General features: G+C 36.9%; 1 protein-coding gene across 1 annotated transcript; it reads left to right on the top strand.

Annotated features, from left to right (window-relative positions):
• Positions 1–660: 660 nt before the first annotated feature.
• On the top strand, positions 661–25,266 carry AGGF1 (angiogenic factor with G-patch and FHA domains 1). The gene is made up of 14 exons (XM_042804694.1): positions 661–1,064; positions 2,871–2,967; positions 3,428–3,633; positions 4,435–4,581; positions 6,402–6,590; positions 14,795–15,149; positions 16,670–16,781; positions 18,034–18,085; positions 20,165–20,266; positions 20,624–20,789; positions 21,038–21,120; positions 22,150–22,277; positions 23,246–23,345; positions 24,178–25,266. The coding sequence occupies exons 1-14, from the start codon at positions 894–896 to the stop codon at positions 24,376–24,378; spliced, it is 2,109 nt and encodes a 702-aa protein (XP_042660628.1). The 5' UTR covers positions 661–893; the 3' UTR covers positions 24,379–25,266.
• The last annotated feature ends 597 nt before the right edge of the window (positions 25,267–25,863 follow it).

Below are 25,863 nucleotides of genomic sequence, written 5' to 3'. Positions count from 1 at the left end.
TCCAGACACTGCAATTTCTAGCCAGTATATGAAGTAGTTTGCCACAGTATAGACTGAGAAATCTCAAGGAAAAAAAAACAACAACAAAAAAAAACACAAACCAAACCAAACAAACAAACCCAAAACAAAATAAAACCAACCAAACAATAACAAAGCAAACAAACAAAAACACACACACAAAAAACAAAGAAACAAAAAATCCTAAGCAAGTGTCTTTGTAGAATAGCGTACATGCCGGAATTACTTTTCACTCTGTCACGTGTTACTGGTGAAGCCTCGGAGTACGCCGACACCAAGCTCCCGCTGGCAGCACCAAGCCCAGATGCCGGCCCAGCCCACTGACAGACTCCGAGCACCTCCAGCGCCACCACCACAGCGAGCCGCCCTCACGCGTAACGCCTCGGTTCTCTCCGGGCGTTTCTGGTCACACCTCAGTTTCTCTCCAACACGACCTCCGTGCCACGACCGCCCTAACATCCCGCCCCAACACCTAACGATTTACGACTCTCGTTCGAGTTTCCCGCCCGCAATTGCCTTTATGGCTGCTGGGCCCTGCCCGCCACGCCGCGTCGCCTGGCAACCGCAAGCCGCCGCCATGCGCACGCGCACTCTGCACGCCACGTCCGGCGTCCCCTCCCTTTCCCTTCCGGGTGGCGCCGCGTTCCCGCCCCGCGGGCAAATCTTCGCAGGCCGCGGGGAAACTTTTCGCGCTCCCGCGCACCCCCCCCACCCCCTACACACAGCCCCCCGCCCCCGCCGCCTCTCTCCCCGTTGCTGCCCTCGTGCCCGGCCGGGCGCCATGGGCGGGGCCGGCGGCCGGACCCGCGGCCGCCGCTTTGTCGCAGGCTCCGGGTGGCGGCCGGCGGTGGGCGGGCGCTGAGGGGCGGCTGGGCATGGCCTCCCCGCCCGGCGGCGAGCGGCGGGCTCTGCGGGAGCGAGTGGCGGCGCTGGAGGCGGACCTGGGCGCCTGCCGCGGGCAACTGGAGCAGGCGCAGCGCCGGCTGCGCCGCGCTGAGCGCCTCTACCGCGAGGCGCAGGAGGGCAGCGAGGCGCTGAGGAGGCAGGTAGGTCCCCGGCACCGGCCTGTCGCCCGCTCCGGCCCCAGGCCGGCCAGGCAGCCCAGCTGCCGTCGCCTCCTCGGGCGGGTACCCTTCGCCCTCCCGCTCCGCTCGCCGAGCCCCCTCGGCTGGCCCGGGCTTGCTGTCCCGAGTCAGTGCCCAGTGCTTGGCTCGGCGGGGCGGGGTGGTGGTGGTGAGAACGGTGTCTTCTCAGCCACAAAGTTGGTTTCGCAGTCAGAAGGAAAAAAACATTTAGCAGAAGGAAAGAAGCTTGATAAACAAGGTGGGCTAGAGAGGAAGAACTGTCCCACGGATGCTTCTGGCAAAATAGGGAGGTTTCATAAGTGCCACTGGTGGTCACCTCAGACAGTGGTTATCGCTTGAAATGCGACTGTTCAAGGTGGGCGTCTGCCCTGGTTTTGGCTGGGATACAGTTAATTTTCTTTCTAGTAACTAGTATAGTGCTGTCTTTTGGATTTAGTGTGAGAATGATGTTGATAACACACTGATGTTTTAGCTGTTGCTGAGTAGCGCTTACCCTAAATCAAGGATCTTTCAGCCTCCTGTGCTCTGCTAGGGAGCAGGTGCATGAGAGGCTGGGAGGGAGCACGGCCAGGACAGCAGACCCGAACTAGCCCAGGGGATGAATGCCTCATGCTCAGTATATAAACTGGGATGGGGTTCGCTGCTGGGGCATCTGCCAGCGGGTAGTGATCAATTGCATTGTGTATCACTGGCCTTTTCTTAGGGTTTTATTTCTCTCTCTTTTTGTTATGTTCCTTTTTATTATTATTATGTTGTTGTTATTATGTTTTATTCTATGTTAGTTACTAAACTGTTCATATTTCAACCCATGATTTTTACTTTTTTGTCTATTCTCCTCCCCATCCCACTGGGAGCAGGAAGAAGTAAGCAAGCTGCTGTGTGGTGCTTAGTTGATGGCTGGGGTTAAACCATGACAGCATTTTAAGAATAACCTTGGTGAAGTTTTTCTTTTTCCTCCCAAGTGCTTGCCTTTATAGCCCTTGTGAGCAGTGTCCTGGTTTCAGCTGGGATAGAACTAATGTGGGGTTTTATTCCTTCTTAGTAGCTAGAATAGTGCTGTGGTTTGGATTCAGTACAGGATTTAATATGAGAAAAACATTGATAATGCACTGATGGTTTCAGTTGTTTCTATGAAGTGAGGGACTTTCAACTTCCCATGTCCTGCTAGTGTGCAGGTACACAAGAAGCTGGGAGGGAGCACAGCTAGAGCAACGGACCCAAACTGGACAATGGAATATTCTATATCATATCGTGTCATGCTCAGTATATAGATAAGGGCCGATTGGGAAGCTCACTCTGGCTTCTGGAATTGTGGTTTCAGGATTCTCTTTTCTCTGGGATGGCTAGCTGGGAATGGGCGGGGGCATTGGTCAGCAGGTTGAAAGCAATCACATTGTGCATTACTCATTTGTTTTTTCTATTATTAATAGTAGTATTTCAATTATTAAATTGGTTTTGTCTCAACAGGTGAATTTCCTTACCCTTCCAACTCTCTCCCTGATTCCCTGAGGGTGGGGGAGAGTGAGTGAGCAGCTGTGTGGTGGTTGGCTGTTGGCTGAGTTTAAACCACAAGTAGAAATTATGTTTTTCTTAAACCAGTTATTCTACTGTTCAAGTAGAAAATTGTCTCCTACCCAACAAAGATAATTGAAACACCTATGATGCAATTATGTTTTGTTTGAATTATAGTGTGTAAAATAGACTCTTTTCTGACCTAGATCACTAAAGTACAACATTGTGTTCTGTAACATGCTGCCTTTCTTTCAGGTTGAAGAGCTCACTAAGGAAATTCATAGTAGGAAGGAGAAAGATACGTCTAGTGTAGAAGTACAGACAGAGGACTATACTACATGGTCACAAGCAGGTAGAGATGGTGATGGTTGCTTAAATGGGCATCTAGAACAGTATCTTATTTTGAAATTTTTAAAATACAAAGTACATTTGAAGTCTAGGTCCTTAGTTGCATTAAACTCGGTAACTTGATGTTATCTTTTGGATGATTTCCTATTTATTCAAACCATTCCTTTTAGAACAGGATGAAATATATCATGGACTATAGTGGAATTCATGCCATAGCAATCATTTACATAGTAATCTCATGCATTACACACAGGTGTTACCAATTTTTAAAGTGTATTAAAACAAGACACAGTTTGCTCAGTAAGAGTAGAATAAATTTAAGGCAGAGGCACTACTGAATAATTTCGTTAGACTAGTTACATGCATAAATTTCCACTTTAAGATTTAGGATCCTGAAACTGCATTGTGTAAGATATTGCTTTGCTAATTTCTCCAACTTCAACTTTTTTTTTTTTGCCCTGTAGATTATTACTACTATGAAAATTATTACAATCACACTGATACTCAAGACTGTGCATCTGAACTACCAGTGCAGCACAATCATGGGACTGAAGGCACTGAGCATAATTCCATAGAGGAATCGCAGACAGGTGTTGATATTTCTTTAACAACGGATAACACCAGAGTTGCTGAAGGTGGAGAAGAGGAAAATTTCATCCAGAATTCACAGGTTATAGAACTGTTTGGGCATTTACCATGTTGAAGTCAGGACTCTATTAATATATAATTTCATTTAAAAGATGTGATTTTTGGTCTTGTTGCCATCATATGAAATGATTTTTTGTGATGGTCTCATACTGATGGTAGCAGACAAACATCCTTGTGCTTTGAAACTAGTTCTTTTTATAGTATGTTCCAAGTATTCCAAGTATAACATACCCTTAGATTTGTTTTGTTTCTAAAGCACATGTCCTACATAGCCTTGGAAGCATGTAGATTTTTTAATCCACAGAGTATGTTCAACATGGCCGTACTGACTTTCTTAAACTGTACTGTTTTTTTTTTCCCTCCACTGATATAAGGAGGCAACATATAAGATGACAGTTGTTGGGGTTTTTTCTTGTTTATTTTGTTTTGTTTTTTTTTTTTCCCCAGCTATCCAGCCTTAGATCAGTCACTTCATCTCACTTGCTTAACTGATTTTGTGCCTTAGCATCTAGCAACTGAAATGGAACGGAGAGCAGAAATCTGTTTAAGTAATATACTGAAAGATACTAATTGTATATATTTTTGATGTGAACTATTTTTGAGTAAAGGTTGGGAAAAAGGAAAGGCACAGAATGAGGTCTTGGTCCCATTGAAATCAGTATTTTGTCAGTAAATTACAGCTAGATTTTTGCCTTCTTTTTCAATAGTTCTTGAAACAATCCAAGTCTAATTTGCTTTATTTAAAATAGGGCATTGTAAAATGCTAAAGAACCAAGGGGGTTCTTTCCAGAAGAGAATTTAATTTATTACTTTTTGGTATCAGGAAGCAGAAGATACTTCAGTACCAGAGAGTTCCTTGGCGGAGAGCTTGAGAGCTGCTGCAGAAGCTGCTGTATCACAAACTGGATTTATTTACGATGAAAATACAGGATTGTATTATGACCATAGCACTGGATTTTACTATAATTCGGTAAGGGTCGTTTTCAAAACAATTGGCATTTTCACTCTATTGCAAAAGTTTTAGTAATAAAAATTGATACGAGCAGAGAACTCGGATCGAAGCTGACTTTATAATTTGAAAATCATGTTACTGAAGACAAATAGTAATGGAAGGTTGCTAATTGTCAATTATTTCAGTCAAAAATAACAGGCTAAGATGTACATCTAGATTTTTTTCAGTACTTTTTGATGTCTCCTAGATCTTTAACTTGCTTGGCATTGTAGAAATTTTATACTATAAAGCTGCTCTGTAACTCTTTCAAAAATTAAAAGCTTGACTTAGAAAAAAACAGATTGCTGAACTAAGTCAGTGGCTTCTCCACAGTGAAAAGCATGTTGAGAGAAAATGCACAAAATACCTGTACTTTTACTTGACGACTGTAACCAATACTTCTTTAAAAATAGATGACAAACGGTGGATCAGAATTTCATAATGGTTAATTTCTGCTATATGGTTTTCATAAGGGAGCTTTTGGGGAGGTTTTCTTTTTGTTCCATGAGGGTATATACATGCATATGTAGATAGATATGTACACTGTCAAAAATCCCAGTGGAACGACTGTGCTGAAAATGGAGGTTTTGTTTGCAGCATTACATTCAACTCCATTGAAAACACCCAACCAACTACTTATTTTGTTTTCAGGGATGCTTCTGGACTCAATTTTTAAAGTCTTAAATGATATCATTGCTTCTGACGTAGTTTGTGGATATAGTTACATACATAAGTGTTTGGGGCTATAGGTGAGTTTATGGTACAGTTACATAAAAGAATATATTTTCTTGTTCAGTAACTGTTCTGAGTTACAGGAAATGCTCTTGTATTGGGTTTACTGGCAAGGTTTTGATAGTGGGGCAGCAGGCTGCAGAGACAGCCTCTATGAGAAGAGGTCATGGTCTGCCTGGACACAGCTGCGCCCATCAGAGAAGCTAGTGGTGCCTCTGAAAGCATGTTTAAGAAAGGGCAAAATGCTGCACGGTGGAGTGTGTATGGAGAGGGGATGGGGGAAAAACAACCCTGCAAATGCCTGGGTCAAGGAAGAAGGAGCAGGAGGAGGTTCTCCAAACACCGGAGCAGGCAATTCCCTGCAGTCCATGGAAGAAAACCATGTTGGAGCTGATAGTCACACTGCAGTCCATGGGGGACCCCACACCAGGGCAGCTCCTTAAGGAGCTGTTGCCCATGGAGAGCCCATGCCAGAGCTGGTTCCCCTGGCAGGAGCTGTGGCCTTTGGAGGAACCATGCTGAAGAAGTTCTTGAAGAACCACAACCCATGGGAAGGACCCATGCCAGGCATGGGAAAAGTGTGAGGGGGGGAAAGAGCATCAGAGAGGAACTGTTATCAACTGACTGCAACCTCCCACTCATCTCCCTGCCCCACTCAGGCAGGGGGAAGAGAGGTAAGGGAATTGGGAATGAAGAAGTGAAATAGAGCTTGGGAAAAAAAAAGGGCAGGGAGAGGTCTTTTGTCTTTGTTCGTCTTCCAATGCTCTTTTAACTGGCAATAAATTATATTTATTTTCACTAAGTCAAATCTGGTTTGCCTGCGATGGTGATCTTCCTGCCTTTATCTTGACCTATGAGTTATTCATCTTATTTTCTCCCACAGTCCTGTTGAGAAGGGAGTTTGAGAAAGCAGCTGGATGGGCAATGGGTAGCCAGTCAGGGTCCAAGCCACCACAATGCTTTTGAGTATTTTTTTTAAACTTAGTATGTCATTCCTTATTAACTAGATGTTTCTTTAAATAATGAATTTTTTGCAGTGATAACACTTTTTTATGTTTCTTATAAAGGAAAATCAACTGTATTATGATCCAGCAACTGGAATTTATTACTACTGTGATGTGGAAAGTGGCCGATACCAGTTTCATTCACGAGTGGATCTCCAGTCTTATCAGGCCTCTAGTACTCAGCACACCAAGGATAAAAAAGGGAAAAAGAAGAGGAAAGAACCAGAATGGAATACTGCAAATGAGTATAAGGTAACTTTAGAACTGACAGATAGAAAGTCCAAAACCTCTTCTTCATGATGCAATTTATAAGTTTTGGTTTTACATAGAGGATGTATGTTTATTTTCTGAAAAATTCAAACATCTTTAAGCTATATATAGCAGGCTGCTAACATGTAGTTAGTGTCCAAATAATTTTCCCACTGAGTGATTAAGAATGAAACTTTAAACTTGGATCCCTTCACTCTTTCAGTGTTATTTTTTATAATATAACTGTATAGATCTCAAAAAAAAATGAGTGTCAGTGAAGTTCTCTTGATATAACAAGTACACTAGAATTAATTCAGGGTACTCTGTGGGCTGGATTTACATGAGAAATTCAGTGTTACCTCAGTGTCTTGTCTTTCAGGTTTATTTTTTTGGTGTTGTTTTTTTGTTTTGTTTTTTAAATTCACATGATGAATCAAAAAATTACCGAAGGTTTCAAAACCCCCCACCCCCCCCTTTCTCTGTGACTGTATTTCAAAGCTCATTCTATCGACATACTACTGTATCCGTAACATCATTTGGGATTGAAGTGTCTGTGAAGTTCTAGTTCTTTGTATATTATGCTCTCCTATTAATATCCATAGTGTGTGGATAAGCTGTACATCTTAATAAATGCCCACTGTAATTAACTTGTATTTTAAGTTAAAAAAACTTAACTTCCTTTCTGTTGCTTTTCTGAGTGCTAAGAAAGTATACTATGTAGTACATAGTGACTGCCTTGAAAAACATTACTCAGTCCTAAACACCAGGAGTTCTGCTCTAACACAGCTATTAAAATTCAAGAAGTGTTTTCTTAAGGAACGCAATTATTCATGTTGGATCAAATTTGTATAGTCTTATTCTTCAAATCTGTTTTACTACTTAAGATTTAATTGATTGTATTGATTTCTTTAGTTTGCAGTGCTCCTTAGTTTACATTTTTAAAAGCTTTTGCTTTAACTGTTGCATAATTTCATTATGTAATCAAGCTGATTTGTTGAAATTTGAAATAGTTGTATCAGTGTAGAGGTACTGTTAGGTAATAGTTATGTAGCATCAGTACAGAGTTTAAAAGTTTTGTATCAAGAATGAGGTCTTCTGAAAGATTTGAAAATGGAAACTGTTTACATTAAGAACCAGTGTAAGTCAGTTAAATGGATAGTGGTAGTTGATTGATTAACCACAATCTATAAAATCTGTAATGTGGGAATCTCTGCTCTTTGAGAGAACTTTGTGAGCCATTCCCTTCTGAAGGCTTGAGATGGATACTTGGCAACAGTAAGTATAACGATCCTTTAGACTTAAAGATCTGGGCATGCTGTGTGCAACTGCAGAATTAGCATTCTGGCACTCTCAAAAGACAATGTTAATACAGAAGTTTATTGTCAGGAAAGCATCATGGAAAACTTGTAGGAATAAGCCTTTTTCATATAGTGCAATTAATAAATATCTTAAATTTAGTTCTGTGATGAACTGTTACGTAGTGACTCAAATCAACAAGTGCATATAAATGTTCTGTGGCCTATATAGCTCTGATCTAACAAATAATGTTGACTACCTTTTGGGATCCCATCACAATCCACTTCCATCATCTGATTATACTAGAAATGTCTTCAGCTTATTTTATATTGGTAAAATATTTGTATATAGATGGTCTTGTTAACAGATCTTTTCTGTGAAGCTTGCACAGTCATAGGGTAGGAGGTAAACATCCACTTTTTCTGATGTGTTTTATTGATAGTGAACTAAGTACTTTGCTTTATTTGTGAATTAATTCATTTGGCCAACCAGATAAGAGGGAAAATACTTAGAGCTAATTCTGTAGTGCACAGATCTTTGCATCTGTGAACAGTAAGTGAAGGTTAATATAGTAAGAATCAAGGCCTTTTCTATTTTTTTAAAAACAAAAAGGAGAACACAAAGTGAAACGTAAAAATTACTTTCCACTTTAAACTTCAGAAAGAAAAGAATGCCCTTTTGTCAGTGTGCTTTTATGTTAATACACTCTTAGATTTAGAAAAAACAAAGTACCTTACTGTCTTATTTTATGTGGCTGAGCTATAATACTTTTGTTCTTGTGTGGTTCTTAATTATGGAAGAAATTTGTTAATTAGTTTAAGCAAAAAACATTCCATTATAATAAAATATTAAGATTTTTTACAAAAATATATTATAGATTTTTCTGTTATAAAACTGAAAAAACAGTTTATAAGCTGCACAATCCAGTTCATAGATGCCTGATATTACTTGGCAATATTTTTGTCATTCAGTTTAGTGTGGTATTGGTAAAGGCACTAATTAGTTCATGATAGTTATTGTATTATTGACATCCTAAAACAAGCCCAAAAATGTCTGGTTTTAAGTAGAACTTTGTAGTTAAAGTGTTATCTATCGAAATGCTTTCCTGCACACTTAGCCCAACCTTCTCCCTTTTCCTTCCATTCCGTCTTTCAGTCTTGACTAAAAAACTATAAAGTTAAAATAAAACCTGTCCCTGACTACCAGTTAAATTACTAAAGTTGTGACAATTATTTTGAAGGTTATTACTTCATTATTGCTTTTCCCAGTTGGTTATTAAATTGTGCTGCTAGTCTGAAAAATGTCTTCAAACATTACCTAATTTCTTGACAAAATAAGTTTTACTCAACTTTCTTTTTCTACAGTGAGTACAAGTAGGAGAGTGATTTGATTTATTGCCTGGTCTATGGACCACTAATAGTGGTAAATAAAGCAATACCAGGATCTAATTCTGGGAGTATGTCATACATCCCCTGAACATTGTCATTCCTGCATGAAGATGAGGTTGTTTATAAGAATACGCATGTGAAGCAGTAGTTATAGAACCTCAAGTACACAAAACACTTGTAAAACTTGTTTTCTCTCTTCTTTAGTCCAAGGATTAAATATAAACAAACACTGATAGATGTTTATTACTACTTAAAAGTTGCTAAATACAAGAAATAAGGAAATTTAGAAGCTGCATGTGTAGATCATCATGTATTTCTACAACTATTTCCACACAGACAGTACTGGTAGCTATATAGGTTTTACAAAAACTGAGTGGGACTTTTGAATGACTTATTCTATTTAAACCAAAGTTAATGTCTTTTTAGTCTAAAAAAGATAGTAACTGGTCCTCCTATTTCTGATCACGGGAGGATTTCTTAGTTGCAGTTTAGTTTGTAGCTATTGTGAAGAGTTTGAATGTGCTCAGCTATCTTACATATGTTATCTACTTATAAGTAGTAAATTGGGATGCTTAACACTACAGAAATGGCAAGCGTATTCTCCCCAAATATTGCAGTGTTCTTGAAAAAGCAATATCAACCTGAGAATCTAAAGAATAAGAATAAAATCAAACTGTTCAAATATTACTGTATTTTTAACAAGGTGGATTACCAAACAAGCAAATACTAGTGAGCATCTGCTAAAATTAATCTACTTCTAATTGCAGAAGAACAGTAGAGAGGAACTCATGTGCTTAGTATCTTCTGAGGAATGTTCCTGGTTTATACAAGAAATTCCTTTAAAGAGATTCTTCTCAGTCACTCAACTTCCATATTACAAGTAGTTTTCTTTTGACTTGTAAAACTGAGCTGCAGCTCACATGATTGCTTTTAATAAATGATCAGGAATTTTATTTGCCAGGATGAATTACTAGATAGCCTCATTGCAGTTTGCACAGAAGGATCAGTGGAATATTTTGGAGCTTTCAGACATATAGTTTAGTTTTGATATCTTTTTGTAGTGGTAGGCCAAAAAAAAAGATAATACCATATTATCTTATGTACAAGAAAAACCTTTAGATAAGTAAATTTGGAAGAGTTTTTTTAAAAATAATAAAAATCACAAGGTGACGTAAATGATAACGTGGTCAATATCCAGATCCAACACTACCATACAGGTTGGAGCATAGGCTCTGTGCCATAGGGATCATGTAGTTCTACGTGCTAGATTGGGACTGTTAGAAATAAGTAGCAAAATAGAGATGCAAAAATTAAGTCTGACGTGAGACATTATTTTTCCAGAAATTATTTATACAGTTTATTCTTAAACTACTAATAAATTTTGTTTTGATGTGGTGCTCAAAATTAACTTCTGCCATATTCTTTTCCATTATAGGTGCATACTAGCTACTTCTGTAGGAAAGGCAAGGCTTTTGTAGTCATATTTCCCACAGAACTCTTGAAGCAGTGATTTTTATTTTTTTTTTATCACGTGTAGTTTACTTTTTGCTGATATTCGTCCCATCTTTAGGTACGTCAGTTGACAGAAACCATGGCTAGTCTGAAGATTTCTTCTTTTGGATTGGCAGCTTCTGGTGAAGGTAGAGTTGAGACACCAACCACATCAGTCCGTGGATGTTTACCTTTAACCTTGATATTTTTATTAAAGGAAAAATAATATTTCCTAGTTGATGTTTAGATACCCATTTTCCTAAAGGAATCAATAAATATTTTCAAGCTATTTGATCAAAATCAGTTCATCTATAAAGTAACTTTGAAATATATTTGAAACACTGTATAAGTAAAACATCTGAAGAAAACTTTGATGGCACTCTAGAATATTTGGAAAGAGACATAGTTAGCATCAATGTATTAACACAGTGTCCTGACTAAACAAAGTATGCATTCTTTAGGCAAAGCAAATATATGTTTCCTGTATTTCAGAGCTGTCCACCAATGTATAAAATGACTTCTTTATGATATAGGAAGAGCTTTACTCTTTTTCTGGCTTTTAATTAGATTTTTTTGCATTGAAAATTTGAGTATTGTGTAGGGTAGAAGGCAGTACCTGAAGTACTTGTGAAATGTTGCTAGCAAGTGAAAGCTTTAGTCATCTAAGTGAAAGAGATATTTTAAACTGTTTGAAAATGTTTCTTTACTAAAATACTGAATTTCAGAGTCGTATTTCAAGTTGAGAGTCAGTGCTAAAGAGCTAATATTCAGCCTTTCAGATGAGAGCATTGAGTACCCGTGATTCCATTAAAGCACCTACTGAATTTGTAGCAAACCAAGAGGCAACAGACTACAAGTTTCTGAAAGGTTATATTTGTGCATATTTGCATGTTTTGTATAAAATAGATTGATAGAGAAAATGATACAGTTTAAACAGTGCATTTCTTAGAATTAAGGTAATTATGCTCACAATAATTTGTAAGTTCTAATTTTTAGGCATGCTGAAGAATTGCATGAACATGCATGTTGATCAGGCATAATACAGAAAAATTAAGTTTTGAAAGATTATATGTCTTGCTCTGTCACAGTAAAGCAAAAGATATAGTTAAATGCTCAAAATACTTTAAATTTTTCATTAAGAGCACTTCAGAGACTATGATCGTTCGTGTATATTTTGTAAGTAGACCAATCTCCACTTTAGAAGGTCATTTTAATCAGTAGCTTGTGGCCTACTCTTTATAAAACAAAACCATCAATTCCAGACACACAAACATGATTTGTAATTCCTGTAAGATCACTCCTCGTGGGATACATGAAAATCCTGATTTCACTTGCACCTTTGGCTGTCTTTATCAGGGATGCAGAAATATGAACCAAATGAAGCCTGTAGTTAAAAAATAGTTTATTATGAATCACATTCATCCCACCTCACAACTTTGCTCATGCTTAGTGAAAGAGAAGCCAGAGATCATGTAGTGATACCCAATAGATAACGAAGTTTTTCAAAGCTGAATCAGAGAGGCAATCCGTATCCAGCATATGACTTGGGGTAGGTCTACTGACTAGATAAATTAGACAGAGCAACACACAAAGGAACGGATGTGCCTAATATCATGGTGTAACAAACATGGTTGTAATGAGCACATACTTGCATACTTTGTGTCGTGTCATGAATTTGGGATGAAGAGTTAAATATCCTGCCATTGAGAAATTAAGTGCATTGTTAGTGTTTGTTAGGACATTCGGGATGATGTTTACTGAATATTTTGTTTACTGTTCTTGTTTTTTAAGCAGTGGCTATGATGAGGCAAGGTATTAGCTGCTGTTTGCATAATTATACTTTCACACATGCTACATATGTTCTGTGTTAGTACTAGTAGTCATATATAATGGAAAAGGATTTCTTCAGCACAAGTAAAAACCCCCTCAAGTGCCTTAATACATTCAGCATCCCCGGGCTTAATATTTAGACATTGTCCAGATACGTATTTTAATACAGATCTGTGAAATGATAAAATGCTCAAAATCCACATTCTTTAGGAATGCAATCTTAAAATCTTCAATTTTGTACAAGGATTTCTAAATGTGAAGATTACATTTTTTATCAGTACTGAGCAGAACTATTTAGTTTATTTACTTTCTTAACAGTTTATTGTAGTAATTGTGGAGAAAATACAGAAGCTGCTGAGAACAGACTTGATGGTCATATTGGCAGGATGTATGTAGAGAATCCTTGGTCTGTCTATAAGTGCTTTTAAAAATTTTTTTTTTTCAACCCAGAGCAGAGAGTCTGCTCTTTAGTAGCCAGGCTTTGAAACAGCACCTTTTTATTTTCTAATCTAGAATATCTGAAGTGATGCCAAAAACAAGTATTGCTAGATTGACTGTGGAGAAAAATCTGAGTGGTTGGAGCAATGTACTTGGGCATCAGTGCATCACAGTCCTCTGTTGCTTTGCCTCAGTTGTGATTTGCGCAGACCGTTTAGTTTCTCTGTTTTGAGATTCAATTAGTAAAACTTTGGTAGCTCACAACATTATGGGAAGAGATACATTTAGGATTGCAGAGGATGTTGGTATATTGGTTAACAATCTAATATCAGTACCAAACATAAATATAGACAAATACACTGGAAAAGATAATTCATAAAAGCAGAAAACAGATTTGCCAAAAAGATTTCTAATGGAATTAATGTGTCTGACATGTATGAACTGTGTAGTCCTACTTCTGGCATCTCTTATTTAAAGTAAACAGCATTAGGCATTGACCTTGTGATCTTGTTCCTTCCTAGTTCCAATATTAAAGAGGATTCAGGGAGGAGGGGTTAGGGTTAGAGAAACCCTCAACAAAATTGATACTCCTTCAGCTAAAGCATGAGATCTTTTAAAATTTGATGGTGATTATTCCTGAGAATCTGTTGTCTTACTGAAAGTGCTTCAGAAGTATGCCATAAAGTCCTATCCAACAGCTTGACTGCTGGGCCAAAAGGAATTTTGTGTTTGTCTTTATAGCTGTGCCACTGATGAGTTTTTATAATTCTGAAAAGTGAAAGTGCTTTAACTTCCATGACCTTAACATTCACATTAATTCATGTATCTTGAAATGTAAAACGTTCCATATAAAGGCTTACTGAAAAAAGTCAAGGATGTTTTTTTATTTTAACTGCTGTGTACAGGACAGTTGAATGCATTCACTCTGAATCCAACATGGCAAATAACTTAATCTGAGATTTTTTTAATTTATCTTTTAAAGTAATTTGTGTTCCTTCTTTTTTATTTTCTTTTTTTTCTTTCTTTCTTCCTTCTCTTTTTTCCTCTCCTCCCTCTCCCTTCCCTGTCTTTTCTGCTGATGAAATCAAGTGGCAATGGAAGAACCTTCAGTGACTTAGTCTGTCCCATTCAATGGAGAAATTTGTTGCACTAGAAAATGGATTCTCAGTAAAACTGTTCCACATAATGTAAATTAAACTTAAGTTCTCTACACGATCTTGATAAAAAGGCTTTGTTAAAGTTGCAGTGTTGAAAGGAGGAAGAACAGGTCATTAGGCAAGCACGGGTGGGCATTCCAGATATTCTGGACCATTATGGAAAAAAATAAGAAGACAAAAACAGGAGGAAGATATGATGAAGATCAATTAAAGAACTTTTAAACAAGTTGCAAGGACTGAGTAAGAGAGGGACAGAAGTGTCATAAAAGCAAAACTGGAAAATATTCAGGATGCTGTTGTACAAGTTTGAAAGTGAGGACAAGGATCTTAAGTATTGTTGTGTGTAAAGAGGAAGGATTAAGTGAAGTTTAGAAGAGGAGTGCAGTCACCCTTTCCCAAATAGAAGACGGTCTCAGTCGTGTCTAATAGGAAAATGTTTCTACCAAAATGTTCTGTTGACTGCATGTGCAAAGCTTTCTGGAAATTTAACCATTTCTTAATAGTTGTAAAAGTAATTCTTCTAATGAAGAATTTACTTCCAGGATGATAGCAGACTTTAGAATAACTCAATCCCTAAAGAATGTAACATTCTATAACTCCCCTCCAGGATTTGGACACAGAAGAGCAGAAATCATCTAACAGTGTGAATTGCTTTTCCACTACTGAGCAAGTAAGTTCTACTGAAGAAGAAGAGTCTCCAAATATAAGAAAGAAGACTAAAATGGACACAAAACCACAAAACAGTGTAACAGCCAAAGAATCAGTTTCTACAGACAGTATAAATTCACATTCACGCAAAAGTACGCTAGATACTGCGTCATATACAGATGACAGTAGAACAGCAGACACAGAGAGTGAGCCAGAAGAAGGTGAAATTACAGATTCTGAGTGCGAAGCCTACAGCAGTGAAGATGAAGTAACAAGTGAAGAAACTGCCAATTCAGAAGACTCAGAAAATGAAGGTGAATCATTGTGGCCTTTTTTGTATAGTATTACTATATTTTTCCAGGAGCTCAGTAAGAAGAAAACAGTTTGGATAAGTAAAGAAAAGAAAAGAGGTGGGGGGGTGGGAAAAAAGGGCATGTGGCTTGAGATACTTTGAATTAAAAGTTGCTATATATTACCAGTATTTGTTTCCTTCTCTTTACTTACACAATAGCTGGAAGTAGTGGTGTTTTTGTAAAAGCTGTTTAGGGTTATAGCATCCCATGCTTGTGTAGAAACCTCAGTGATAGAATAAGATTTCTTTAAGTTAGGATAGTGACAGGAAAGAAGAAAATCTATTACTAAAGTAGAGGTTCTAGTACAGATCTCACAGTAATGTTGTGTATTAACTCTCTTCCATTAATGTATAACATTACTGATACTGTTCATAAACAATCACGTATTCAATGTAAGATGAGTCCACTCTGAAAAAGATGGATGTGGAGAGCATAGTACTATTTGAAATCCTATTTTATGTGTATTTTGGTGGTAACATGTAAGAAATGGGCATAGAGAGGAAACCTGTACACTGTTTTGTACCAAAAAAGTAGTCTGTGAAAAGTTTAATGCAACCAATTAGAACTATGTATATTCAAAGGACGTTCCAAATTACAGAATGAAATACAACATACAGAAGTCTGTACTGCAGCCTGTGGCCTGCTCACAGTTAAATAGTTTCTTTTGTTTTCATTACTTTACTTACTGAGCTACTCAGATTCTAAGTGATTAATGCCATTCAAAATGTGTTTGCTACCATTAGCCTTTCAGATTAAATTTCCTTCTCTTACAATTTTCTAATCAATTCTTCAGCAATGCTAGAATAATAAAAACTGGAAACAGTTTCTCTCATCTTGGTTCCTTTTGAGCTAGTATCTTTCCATCTTAACATGTCTATTCCTAGCTGAGATCATTGGAGACTGTTTCTGCAAATGTATGTCCAAGAACAGAATTCATACAGCTGTTAGGATATAATTCCTAAACAGATACTGAAGCAAAAAAGCATATGCATCTGTAGGCTCATCTGTTATTTTTTCTTACATGTATTGATGCATAGTTCTAATAAGAGTAAAAACACATTTGACATAAAAATTATCAAATATAAGGTTCTATATGCAATAGCTTATAGAACAAAAAGGTGCCTTTTCTCAAAATTGTATTCTAATCTGTTAGGACTAATGGTCCACAAATTTATAGTATGCTAGTAAATGCTGTGAATATATTTATATTTTATTGCTGTAACTGAACAGTTGTACACATGGTTTCTTAATTCTGCTTATTTATGTTTTTAATACTTTACTGTGCAGTCAGAAAGCCTTTGAAACATTAGTCTCATCAAAGTTTTCTCTCAGATGTGCTTATAACATTTCTTTTTCTGAAAGTTGTATGGGATTCAGCCAGATAGTGGCTGAATGTATATCAGTTGTTTGAAAGCTATGGACTGTAGGGATAAAACTGTAATGTGTTGGTAGTAACAGCATTTATTTTTTTATAATTATAGCTGAAGAAAAGATCTGGCCTCCTTGTATCAGAGTAATTGTAATAAGATCACCAGTTCTGCAAACTGGATCACTTTATATTATCACAGCGGTGAAACCTGCTACAATCGGAAGGTAAAACTGAATGGAATTTGTTATATATATCTGAAACTGTACCTCACTTCGAAAGCTGTGGAAGCCACTCAGCATTGCTTGTCCTTATTCTTCGTGGTTATCCTCCTAACATGCAGCAGTTGTAAAGTACTCTGAGTTAGGCTAGCCTACAGTAAGAAATTTAAGTCATGTCATGCAGCATCATGCTTGCTGTGATAACAGCATATGCAGTTAATGTAGCTCAGTAGTCATGGTAATTTGTTAGTGATAATATGATCTTGTGTCTGAGTCCTAGTGGCAGCATAGCTGCAAGTCATTCTTTGAAAACTGTTGTTTTCTAGAAAGTAAGTAATCTTATTTTTGTGGGCCACTAAGGTAACTTTTTCAGAAATGGAAGAACACACATCAGAAATTCAGGATCACGGGAAGCATATCCTGGGCTTCCGCACACATTCAAATTCCAGTAGGGTTGGTTCATCACTTTTAAATAATAGATTGGGGTCTGTGCTAGCCTGTATGCATTCTTCCAGTTCTAATATAAAAAAAAAAAAAATCGTGTTTGTTCATTATTGATGATGAATTTAATGATGAATTAATGCTTTCTTCCACGCTTGCTGAAAACTTCACCCCTTTTCAGCTGCTTTTATCTAATTCTGATAGTTGTGTTTTGATTTTCTCTTACAGCTGGAGTTTTCTGGGTACATTTATGTGAAGATTAACATGTCAATTCTGCTTACAGTTTGCATACAGGTCCTTTACTAGATGCATTGCTTCTTCATCCCCTGGTATAAGAAACTAATCCCTTCCTCCTACTGCAGTGGTTTTGACCCCAGAAGCCCCAAAGTATACAGATTACTCTTTCATTGCTTGTTTTATCTGCTTAATGCTACCAAGAATTCAACTTCAGCATTTAAGACTGATGTCAGGATGCACTGAAGAGCTTGAAGAATGCAGAGTTCAGACTATTATTTGCAGGCCTTGTATGAGTATAAAAGTTCGGATAGAAATGTCCGGTTTATAGATAGAAATTCAATGGTACAGCTTTATCATGTATTCTTTGTCTGCTGTGTATAGTACAAGATGGAAGAAGGGACCTGGAGCAAGACTTCACATTGTACATATAGCAACACAGTGTCTACATCTGTAAAGATCCCTAATAGCTTCAGAAAAGAAACATAGTATTAAGGTTCAACTGAAAGCCACCTTTTTGTAAGCCACTTTCTACACTTACTTTTTGCTTTGTTGTGATTTATGTATCAACTTGCCTTTACAGAGAAAAAGATGTTGGACACACACTTCAGATTCCGGAAGTTGGAGTCAGTAAGGTAACTCTTGTTTCTGTCTGCTGAAAGGTAGAACAGTGTATGATTGAAGCTGTAGACCTGATAGCTTTAAATTTTGCAAAATCTTATGTTAATTTCTTTAAAGAACTTTTAGAATGAGTTGTGGGTTTAGCCACAGTTGAAGTTATAAAAAGGAAAACGTACAGTATTTTCCTAAATGGGAATTTAGCACAAACAGCAGTGTGATTTCAAAGTCTATAAGAGCTAAATATTTTTTTTTAAGTTGGAATTTTAATAATGCACAGTGTAATGCACAGTAAAAAAATTATACTTTGAAGCTTGAATTTCTTAGTTGTTGAACTTGAGGAAAGCTTACTACTTTGTTAAGTACTAATGGTATATAAAATACTGATGATAGCTAGTTAGAACTTTGTCATAAGGTAATCTAATCCTTGACAGTTGAGCTCAGAGCAACAGGTTTTATTTTATTTTTCTTTAAGTCAACCATATAAATATGTAAATGATGTACAGGGAGTTTGAAGATTTAACAGAATTTCTTTCAGTGACAGGTTGTAATGGAAAATTTTTCTTCTGGTTAGGAAAGATTAAAGATAAATTATATGCTCTGTTTTGCTAATTATTTTAACAAAGATCATAAATACAGTGCTCTTAATAAAAAAAATGTAGATTGACAAAGACATGTCATCCAAACAAAAAAATTAGTAAAAACATCTGCAAGTGCACATATCTGAAATACACTGTACTATCCCTGTTCCAGATGATAGTTCTGATTAATCAGCCATGTACTGTATTTCATACTGAAAAATTTCCAGAGCAAACCTTTCCCTGCTATTTATTACTTTTTCAGACATGTACTTGAAATTGGGTGCATAAAGAAGCCAAAAGGATTTTCTTTTTCTGTAATGTTACCATTTTAGTACTTCACAGGTACCTGACTGTTTATATAAGAAGTTATTTCACTTTGCAGATAAGGAGTCAAAGGCAGGAAGATAAATAAAGTATCTGTAGAAACAGAAAGTTAACTACTGGTTTGTTTTCCTCATTATTCATAGTTAATAGCTGTGGACCACTTTGGCATTTTTTTTTCTTGAGTGTAAAGTGAGATTTAAAAAAAAAAACAGTGCTGCACGCTGCAGACTTAACATCTTTAGAATAAGCTTGGGTTCATCCTATACCATAAAACAGAGGTAGAAATTAAATTGTTTACTGAATGAGCTAGTCAGTCTCCACCATTATGGAAGTATTCCTTTTATAAATGCTAGCCAATCTACAAAATATTATTTTGTTTATTTTTTATTACTGAATGTAGCAACTACTATTGCTCTAATATAAGAGATTTGGTTTTAAATGAACGCTTTCTTCCCAGATTGAGTCTTGGGGGTTTTTTCCACCATAGCAAAAGGGATCTTTGTTTGTCAAGTACAAACCTGTTTTTTACTGGGAGCCTTAGTAGGCCATAGAAGTTGGTATTTTGGTTTGCTCACTGTCCAATTTTGGAGATAGTGTGTATCTTTGAGTTTGGACAGGAGTTGTGTTTTCTCTGTTATGTGTGGGATTGGGGGTGATATGTATATAGAATTGCAACAACAAAACAAACAAAAAAAATAGGTTTTTACTCTCAATATCAGGAAGGATATAAAAGGAACGTCAAATAATGGCTAGTCATTATGTTCTGGGCATTAAGATGCCGGTGAAGGTGAATTACATGAAGTTTATGAAAGCATGGCATTTAGGGAGCTATTTCAGGTATGAAAGACCTAATAACCTGAAGCTGAATGAGATCAGATTTTTTTTTTTTTAATTGCAAGAGGAAAAAAAAGAGAGTGCTATAACGTACCTTACAAGAAAAAACTGAATCAGCTTACGGTCAAAGCAGTTATGTTATTAATAATATACTTTAGCTTATGCTGTTGTCGCCCATTCATTCACATTTCACATGGATGAAATCATAAGGTGTGGAATACTCTATTAATTTAGAGCACCACAACCACTCATTTAAAAGACCTCAAAATGTATTCTGAAATCTTAACTGTAAAATAGCATATAAATTATGACGTATTTGCTTAATAAGAATGTTTCACTTACATTTCTATTTATCAGTTCCATGTAGAAGTATATTTTGACCATGATTTGCAAAGTTATGTTCTTGTGGATCAAGGCAGTCAGAATGGAACAGTCGTTAATGGTAATCAGATTCTCCAGGTGAGTACCTGTTGTTATAATGCTGTGTACATTGCAGAAAACTATAGTCATATGGTCATCTTAAATATGTTATGGCAAATCACTAACAATGTCATTGTATGGCTTCTTTCATACATCTTCCTTGGTTCTCTTCTGTTTTTAGAGCCACTTACAATATTTCATGATTGATTTTATGTTGGGAAAAATCTACTATGGTAGCAGTTGCTATAGTGAAATACCCACTGTAGTTAAATACTTGGCTGCATTTGTGAGACCAAACTGAATTACTAAGTTATGAACAGTATTCATGAAATAGTTTTGTGAGTTTGTTCATTAGTAACTAGTTAACGTGGCTGCCAAAACTTTCTTTTGCTGTAGCCTAAAACAAAATCTGATCCCTACATCTTGGAGCATGGAGATGAAGTGAAGATTGGTGAAACCGTGCTTTCTTTTCATATACATCCTGGCAGTGATACTTGTGATGGATGTGAACCAGGACAAGTCAGAGCACATCTTCGCCTGGACAGGAAAAAAGAATGTTCTGGTTAGTCATGTTATCACAGGATATGTTTTTTTATTATGGTTCTTTACTTCATAAACATAATAATTACTTTAGTTTTCTTACCGTTTGCTTGTCAACTGGGAATATTTCTATAATACATGATGATGTATTTTCTTGGTATGTTTGCCTATGTATAATAATATTAGAACAAAAATTCCCACAGTTGTCTTATGTTTCAAAATATTGTTACGTTAATAATTAGAAATTCAAGCCTGTGTTCTTCCTTTCAGTTTGCCCAGCGCTTAGCAAAGAAGAGAGAGAATTAGTCAGAAGAAAAGCATTAAAACAAATACGGGTAAAATATGGTTTACAGGTGAGTTTACAGTAGAAGTTGATTGTTTGAAGTCTACATCTGCTTTGTGATTCATATTTTGAGCCATAGACTTCAGTGAATAAGGAAAGTTTTCAAATGCACTCAAACTTGAGCCTGGTAGTTTAACTCAAGCTTGTCTTATACACTAAATAATAATTATTTACAAACCTCTACAGAGAGAGAAGATGGTAACAGGGCATGAAAGTGCTGTTAAAAGTTGAGGGGAAAAAAGTTCTGTTCCAGTGTATACAAAATTCCTCATCCTTTTGAAGTTAAGATTTCTTAAAGACATTTCTATTTTTATTTCTGCAAATTAACTTTGTGCTAAATTGCAGTGCTCTTTTATTTGGAAAGGAGCAATAATGAGCAACTGAAAAAAAACATGAAAGGAAGAGGGAAATTTTTAAAGTTTTTATTTGAAGTCCTCTTTGCCATAGAAGAATGCTAACATGAACGTACAGGCATTATAGTATATAAGTATTCAAGTTACTTCTGTTTTAGAGATCATTTTAACTGAGGTTACATTTAGCACTTTGTAGTAAGTATTCATGTAGAAAACAGAACACCATAATTTCTCTCAAATTCTTAAGCTACCAAAATAATACTGATATGGAATCTACACACATGCTTAGTTTTGTCATCTATTCTGAAGAAATAGTTGCTGAGGAATAGATTAAGTGTTTAAGCAAAAAGCCACTGGCATATCCATATCGTTTTCTGCTTAATACAGAGAGATTGAGTCTTCATACCAAGAGAAGATTCAAGAGACTGTTTTATTTATTTACAGCCTCTGTGAAATTAATGATTTGGGCTATGTTACATTATTATGTTATGATGGCAATAACACACCTTACATGGTATGGCTGTAAGGTAAGAAACTACTAAATGAGAACTATAGTTTTTTGTGATAAGATTTAGAATTAAATCGGTTGAAGCTGCTTACTTTTGGAGGGAAGCAGTGAAGTTATCAAAACCAAAGAATTTAAAGCCTGCTTTCTTTGTCTTGATGGAATTAATCTGCTTTTAAAGAACACAGAGTATGAAAACAACAAAGCAGTGAAGAATCCAAAGTACAAAGATAGAGCAGGAAAACGCAGAGAAACCATTGGCAGTGAAGGAACCTTCCAGAGAGATGATAGTCCAGCTTCTGTTCATATGTAAGTTTTGGGGGGGGGGTTGTGGGGGGTTGTGGGTGGGGGATGGACAGGGGATCCTCTGTGTCTTTCTCTAGTGAATCATGAAAAATAAAGTAAGTATCAATTAGTTACTAGGATACAGTTTGTTAGATTATGAATTACCTGTATATGTGTTAGGAGAGCTAGAAAATAGTAAGCTATTCTCACTTCTGAGTTCACATGCTCTTTTTATTAACTCCTCACCTTCCATACAGAATTCAACTTGGCCGTAAGAATACTTAGATCATTTACTTACCAACTCAACAAATCAAGGAACTCCCCAGCTGCACTACTGATGCCTTCAATAGTGTGTTTTTCAAGTGTCTCAATTCCTGTTTTTCCTATCCAGCCCCAGTAATAGTACACATGCAGATTTTTTACCTAGTTTCTTTCACTGTCAACATCCAGCCTGCCTATTGTAGGACATGCATTTACATACCTCTTAAATGATACTTACTTTAATCTTCCTGTTTAATTATTCCTTTGCTTCTGTAGTTGTAGTTGAGGTGGTTTTTTTTTTTTAAGAAACATGAACCTGTAGGTGCTTATAAGTTAGTAAAAGTGTGAGACAATGAAGTATGTGTGTTAGGAGGATTTGGTGGTGAGGTAGCAATACTGCCTTTTCCCTAGTCTGGTCAATTCCCACCCACCCATGCTGTATCTTTTTATTCCTAAAGTAAGCAAGTAATTCAGAAGGAGTTTTAAGAAAGCTGATATTGACCAGAGGCTTGGAATAGCTTTGGAAACTGATGATATTCATGGAAGAACTTGAAAAAGGTAGCACTAGGGTCTTCTGGGTAGCTCTTGATGGAACTAGGAACAGCATAGTAGTCGAGTCCTGGTTTCTAGAGCAGCATATGCATGTACATTTCTGTCCTTCAGTATTTACATAGAGAGCATGCTCTTTGTATTAACTCTTGCTTATCAGTTATCTTAAACTTTCTTCAAAGTGAAATCAGCAACAGCAACAAAGGACATAAGATGTTGGAGAAGATGGGATGGAAGAAGGGGGAAGGCCTGGGCAAGGATGGTGGTGGTATGAAGGAGCCGGTAGGTCTTTCTGGTTTTTACTTGGATAAAAAAGAAATAGGAATGTATTCACAGTGACAAATACCTAATCGTAAGCTATTATTCACTTGAAACATTTCCTTCCTAACCAGGATTTTGAATAATTTCAATAGAACTAATCTCAAATAATGTTTCACTTGATTAATGAAGTATTTTGAAATTTTTCAATTATTTTGTCCCATCAGTAGAAAATGCCAGTAATGTCTGTGTTTGTTAGGAAACTAAACAAGGGAAGACAGACAGCTTGTAGTCATTGAATTAATAATCTCATAGTTGAATAATCTGGAAGAAGACTGAAATAAGTGATATGAATTCAACGTGGGCTTATGGTGGGATTTTTTACTTTCTCTGAGACAGATGTAGCACAAAAGTCAAGCTATATGACAGGCCATGAGAGAGGAAAAGCTGCCTGAAGTCACTGTAGCCACCAGGTTCTGGACCTCTGTGGCAGCCATGTTAGCCCCATTTTTGTCACTAGAGATGTGTGTCTTTTGGCAGTCATGCTGCTCAGAGCCATACCATACTTTTTCTTATCAACCTACCCAGCACAGGGATCACTCCTACTCACTGAGGAGTACTTCACAGTAATGTTAGTGGCAGGTGACATCATTCAGCACTCTAGATCACAGTTCTGAGGGTGGTGATTGAACACATCATTTTAACAGCACTTTAGACATTCATGTATGATCCAGGTATATTAGAGCCTTAAAGATAAGTGTTTTGGGAGAAGGGGTGGATTAGTATTATAAAATATGATTTAAAGTATTTAGAATACCTAACTTGCAGTTACAACAATATTTAATGTATTTGACAGATCCACCTTCAGTTACATAAGACGCATGCAGGTTTGGGTACCAGTAGACCAGCCTCAATTGAAGATGTTCAGATAATCGAGAGCAAGAATAAAAAGAACTGGAATAAAGCAAGAGAAAGGTTTGCTGAAAACTTCCAAGAACCTAAATCACAAAGGGATACACCTAAGATTGCACCTTGGGTTAGAGGGACTGTAGAGTAAAGTATCTAGTCCCACAGCAGGGTAATTCCTGTGTGTAAATAGTTGGGAGAGAATTTATTTTTATTCTTTTTTCTTTGGCTAAAGCAGAACTTTGGTGATATGTAAAATACAGTTGTGGAAAAAATTATACTAGATTAACTCTATGTTAATTGTTTTTCTGTAGTCTTCATGCTTTTATAAAAACACTTTTAATAAGAAATGAGGGGATATTCAAATTTAAGTACTTGGAAGTGATTCTCATCAATAGGAAGTTTTTTCAATTGTGTTCTTAACACAGTTCTCCATAGGAAGTCAAACAAAACATCTGTTAAAGATGATACCTTTAACATTTGAACAGTGGTTTAAAAGCAAGCTGAAACAAACAAAAAAAAAAAAAAAAAGAAAAAATCCCACAGACCTCTACTAACAGAGTATCATATTGCCTTTTCCTCTCTTGTACGTTTATCCATGATTGCCATGAAATACTCGGCAGGAACTACACCAGTACTAGTTACATGTCTCAGCTTAAGGAGGGAAAAAACTTGTTTTTAAATAGTTTATCAGTACTGTTCAAAAATAAACACTGTAGTCCATGAAATAAAATTACCACCATTGGTGAAGAGAACAATGTTCAGAGACAGCTTGTAGCAAAATTTTCTTCTGTGAAGAACTTGAGATTTGTTTAGTAAATCTGTATTATGCCTTTAAAAGAGGAGGTATGTTTAGAAAACTGCTGTCTGTATTATTTATTAACTTCTTGTTCTGATACATCCATTGCTGGCAATGGAGTTTATGCCAGAAAAAAAACCCTACCAACCAACTGATTTTTGGTGGGGAAGGATTGCCAAAGTGATGCTAAAAGCTCGGTATTTATTGAATATTCCTAAACACAATAAATCATCAATTTAACCAGTGTGCTTCTTGATATTATCTTATTCCTATGCTGGATAGGAATGCTCTTCTAAAATTAAAATACTTAATCCTATTTTATCCAGGTTAAAGTTCTGACACTTGTTCAAGTAGAGGAAACTTGGTAGTCTTACTGTTGGGTCATGCAGGCAACTGTCAAGCACTGTTGAGTAAGATCAGGATAGAGTGATAGCTATTTATCTTAATATATCTTTAGACACTGTGGTGGGTTGATTCTGGCTGGATGCCAGGTGCCCACCAAGCTGCTCTACCACTCCCCTCCTCAACTGGCTTGGGGAGAGACAATACTATGAAAGGCTTGTAGGTTGAGATAAGGACAGGGAGAGATCACTCACCAGTTACTGTCATGGGTGAAACACTCAATTTGGGAAAATCAACTTATTGCCAATTAAATCAGAGTGGGGTAGTGAGAAATGAAACCAAATCTTAAAACACCTTCCCCCCACCCCTCCCTTCTTTCTGAGCTCAACTTTATTCCTGATTTCTCTAACTTCTACCCCTGAGCAGTGCAGGGTGGGTGGGAATGGCAGTTGCAATTGATTCATCACATGTTGTCTCAGCCACTCCCTCCTCAGG

The sequence above is a fragment of the Tyto alba genome, unplaced genomic scaffold, assembly GCF_018691265.1.
Source record: "Tyto alba isolate M040663 unplaced genomic scaffold, T.alba_DEE_v4.0 Super-Scaffold_42, whole genome shotgun sequence".
Classification (NCBI taxonomy): Eukaryota; Metazoa; Chordata; class Aves; order Strigiformes; family Tytonidae; genus Tyto; species Tyto alba.
Note: the sequence above shows the minus strand (reverse complement) of the source record. Positions and strands in the feature narration are given on the sequence as shown.

Excerpts from the sequence above, each read along its gene's own strand:
- AGGF1 (XM_042804694.1), top strand. The coding sequence starts at position 894 with ATGGCCTCCCCGCCCGGCGGCGAGCGGCGGGCTCTGCGGGAGCGAGTG. Across the intron at positions 20,790-21,037 it reads CAGGAAAAAAGAATGTTCTG|TTTGCCCAGCGCTTAGCAAA; the intron begins GTTAGTCATGTT and ends TCTTCCTTTCAG. Across the intron at positions 23,346-24,177 it reads GTGGTGGTATGAAGGAGCCG|ATCCACCTTCAGTTACATAA; the intron begins GTAGGTCTTTCT and ends TGTATTTGACAG.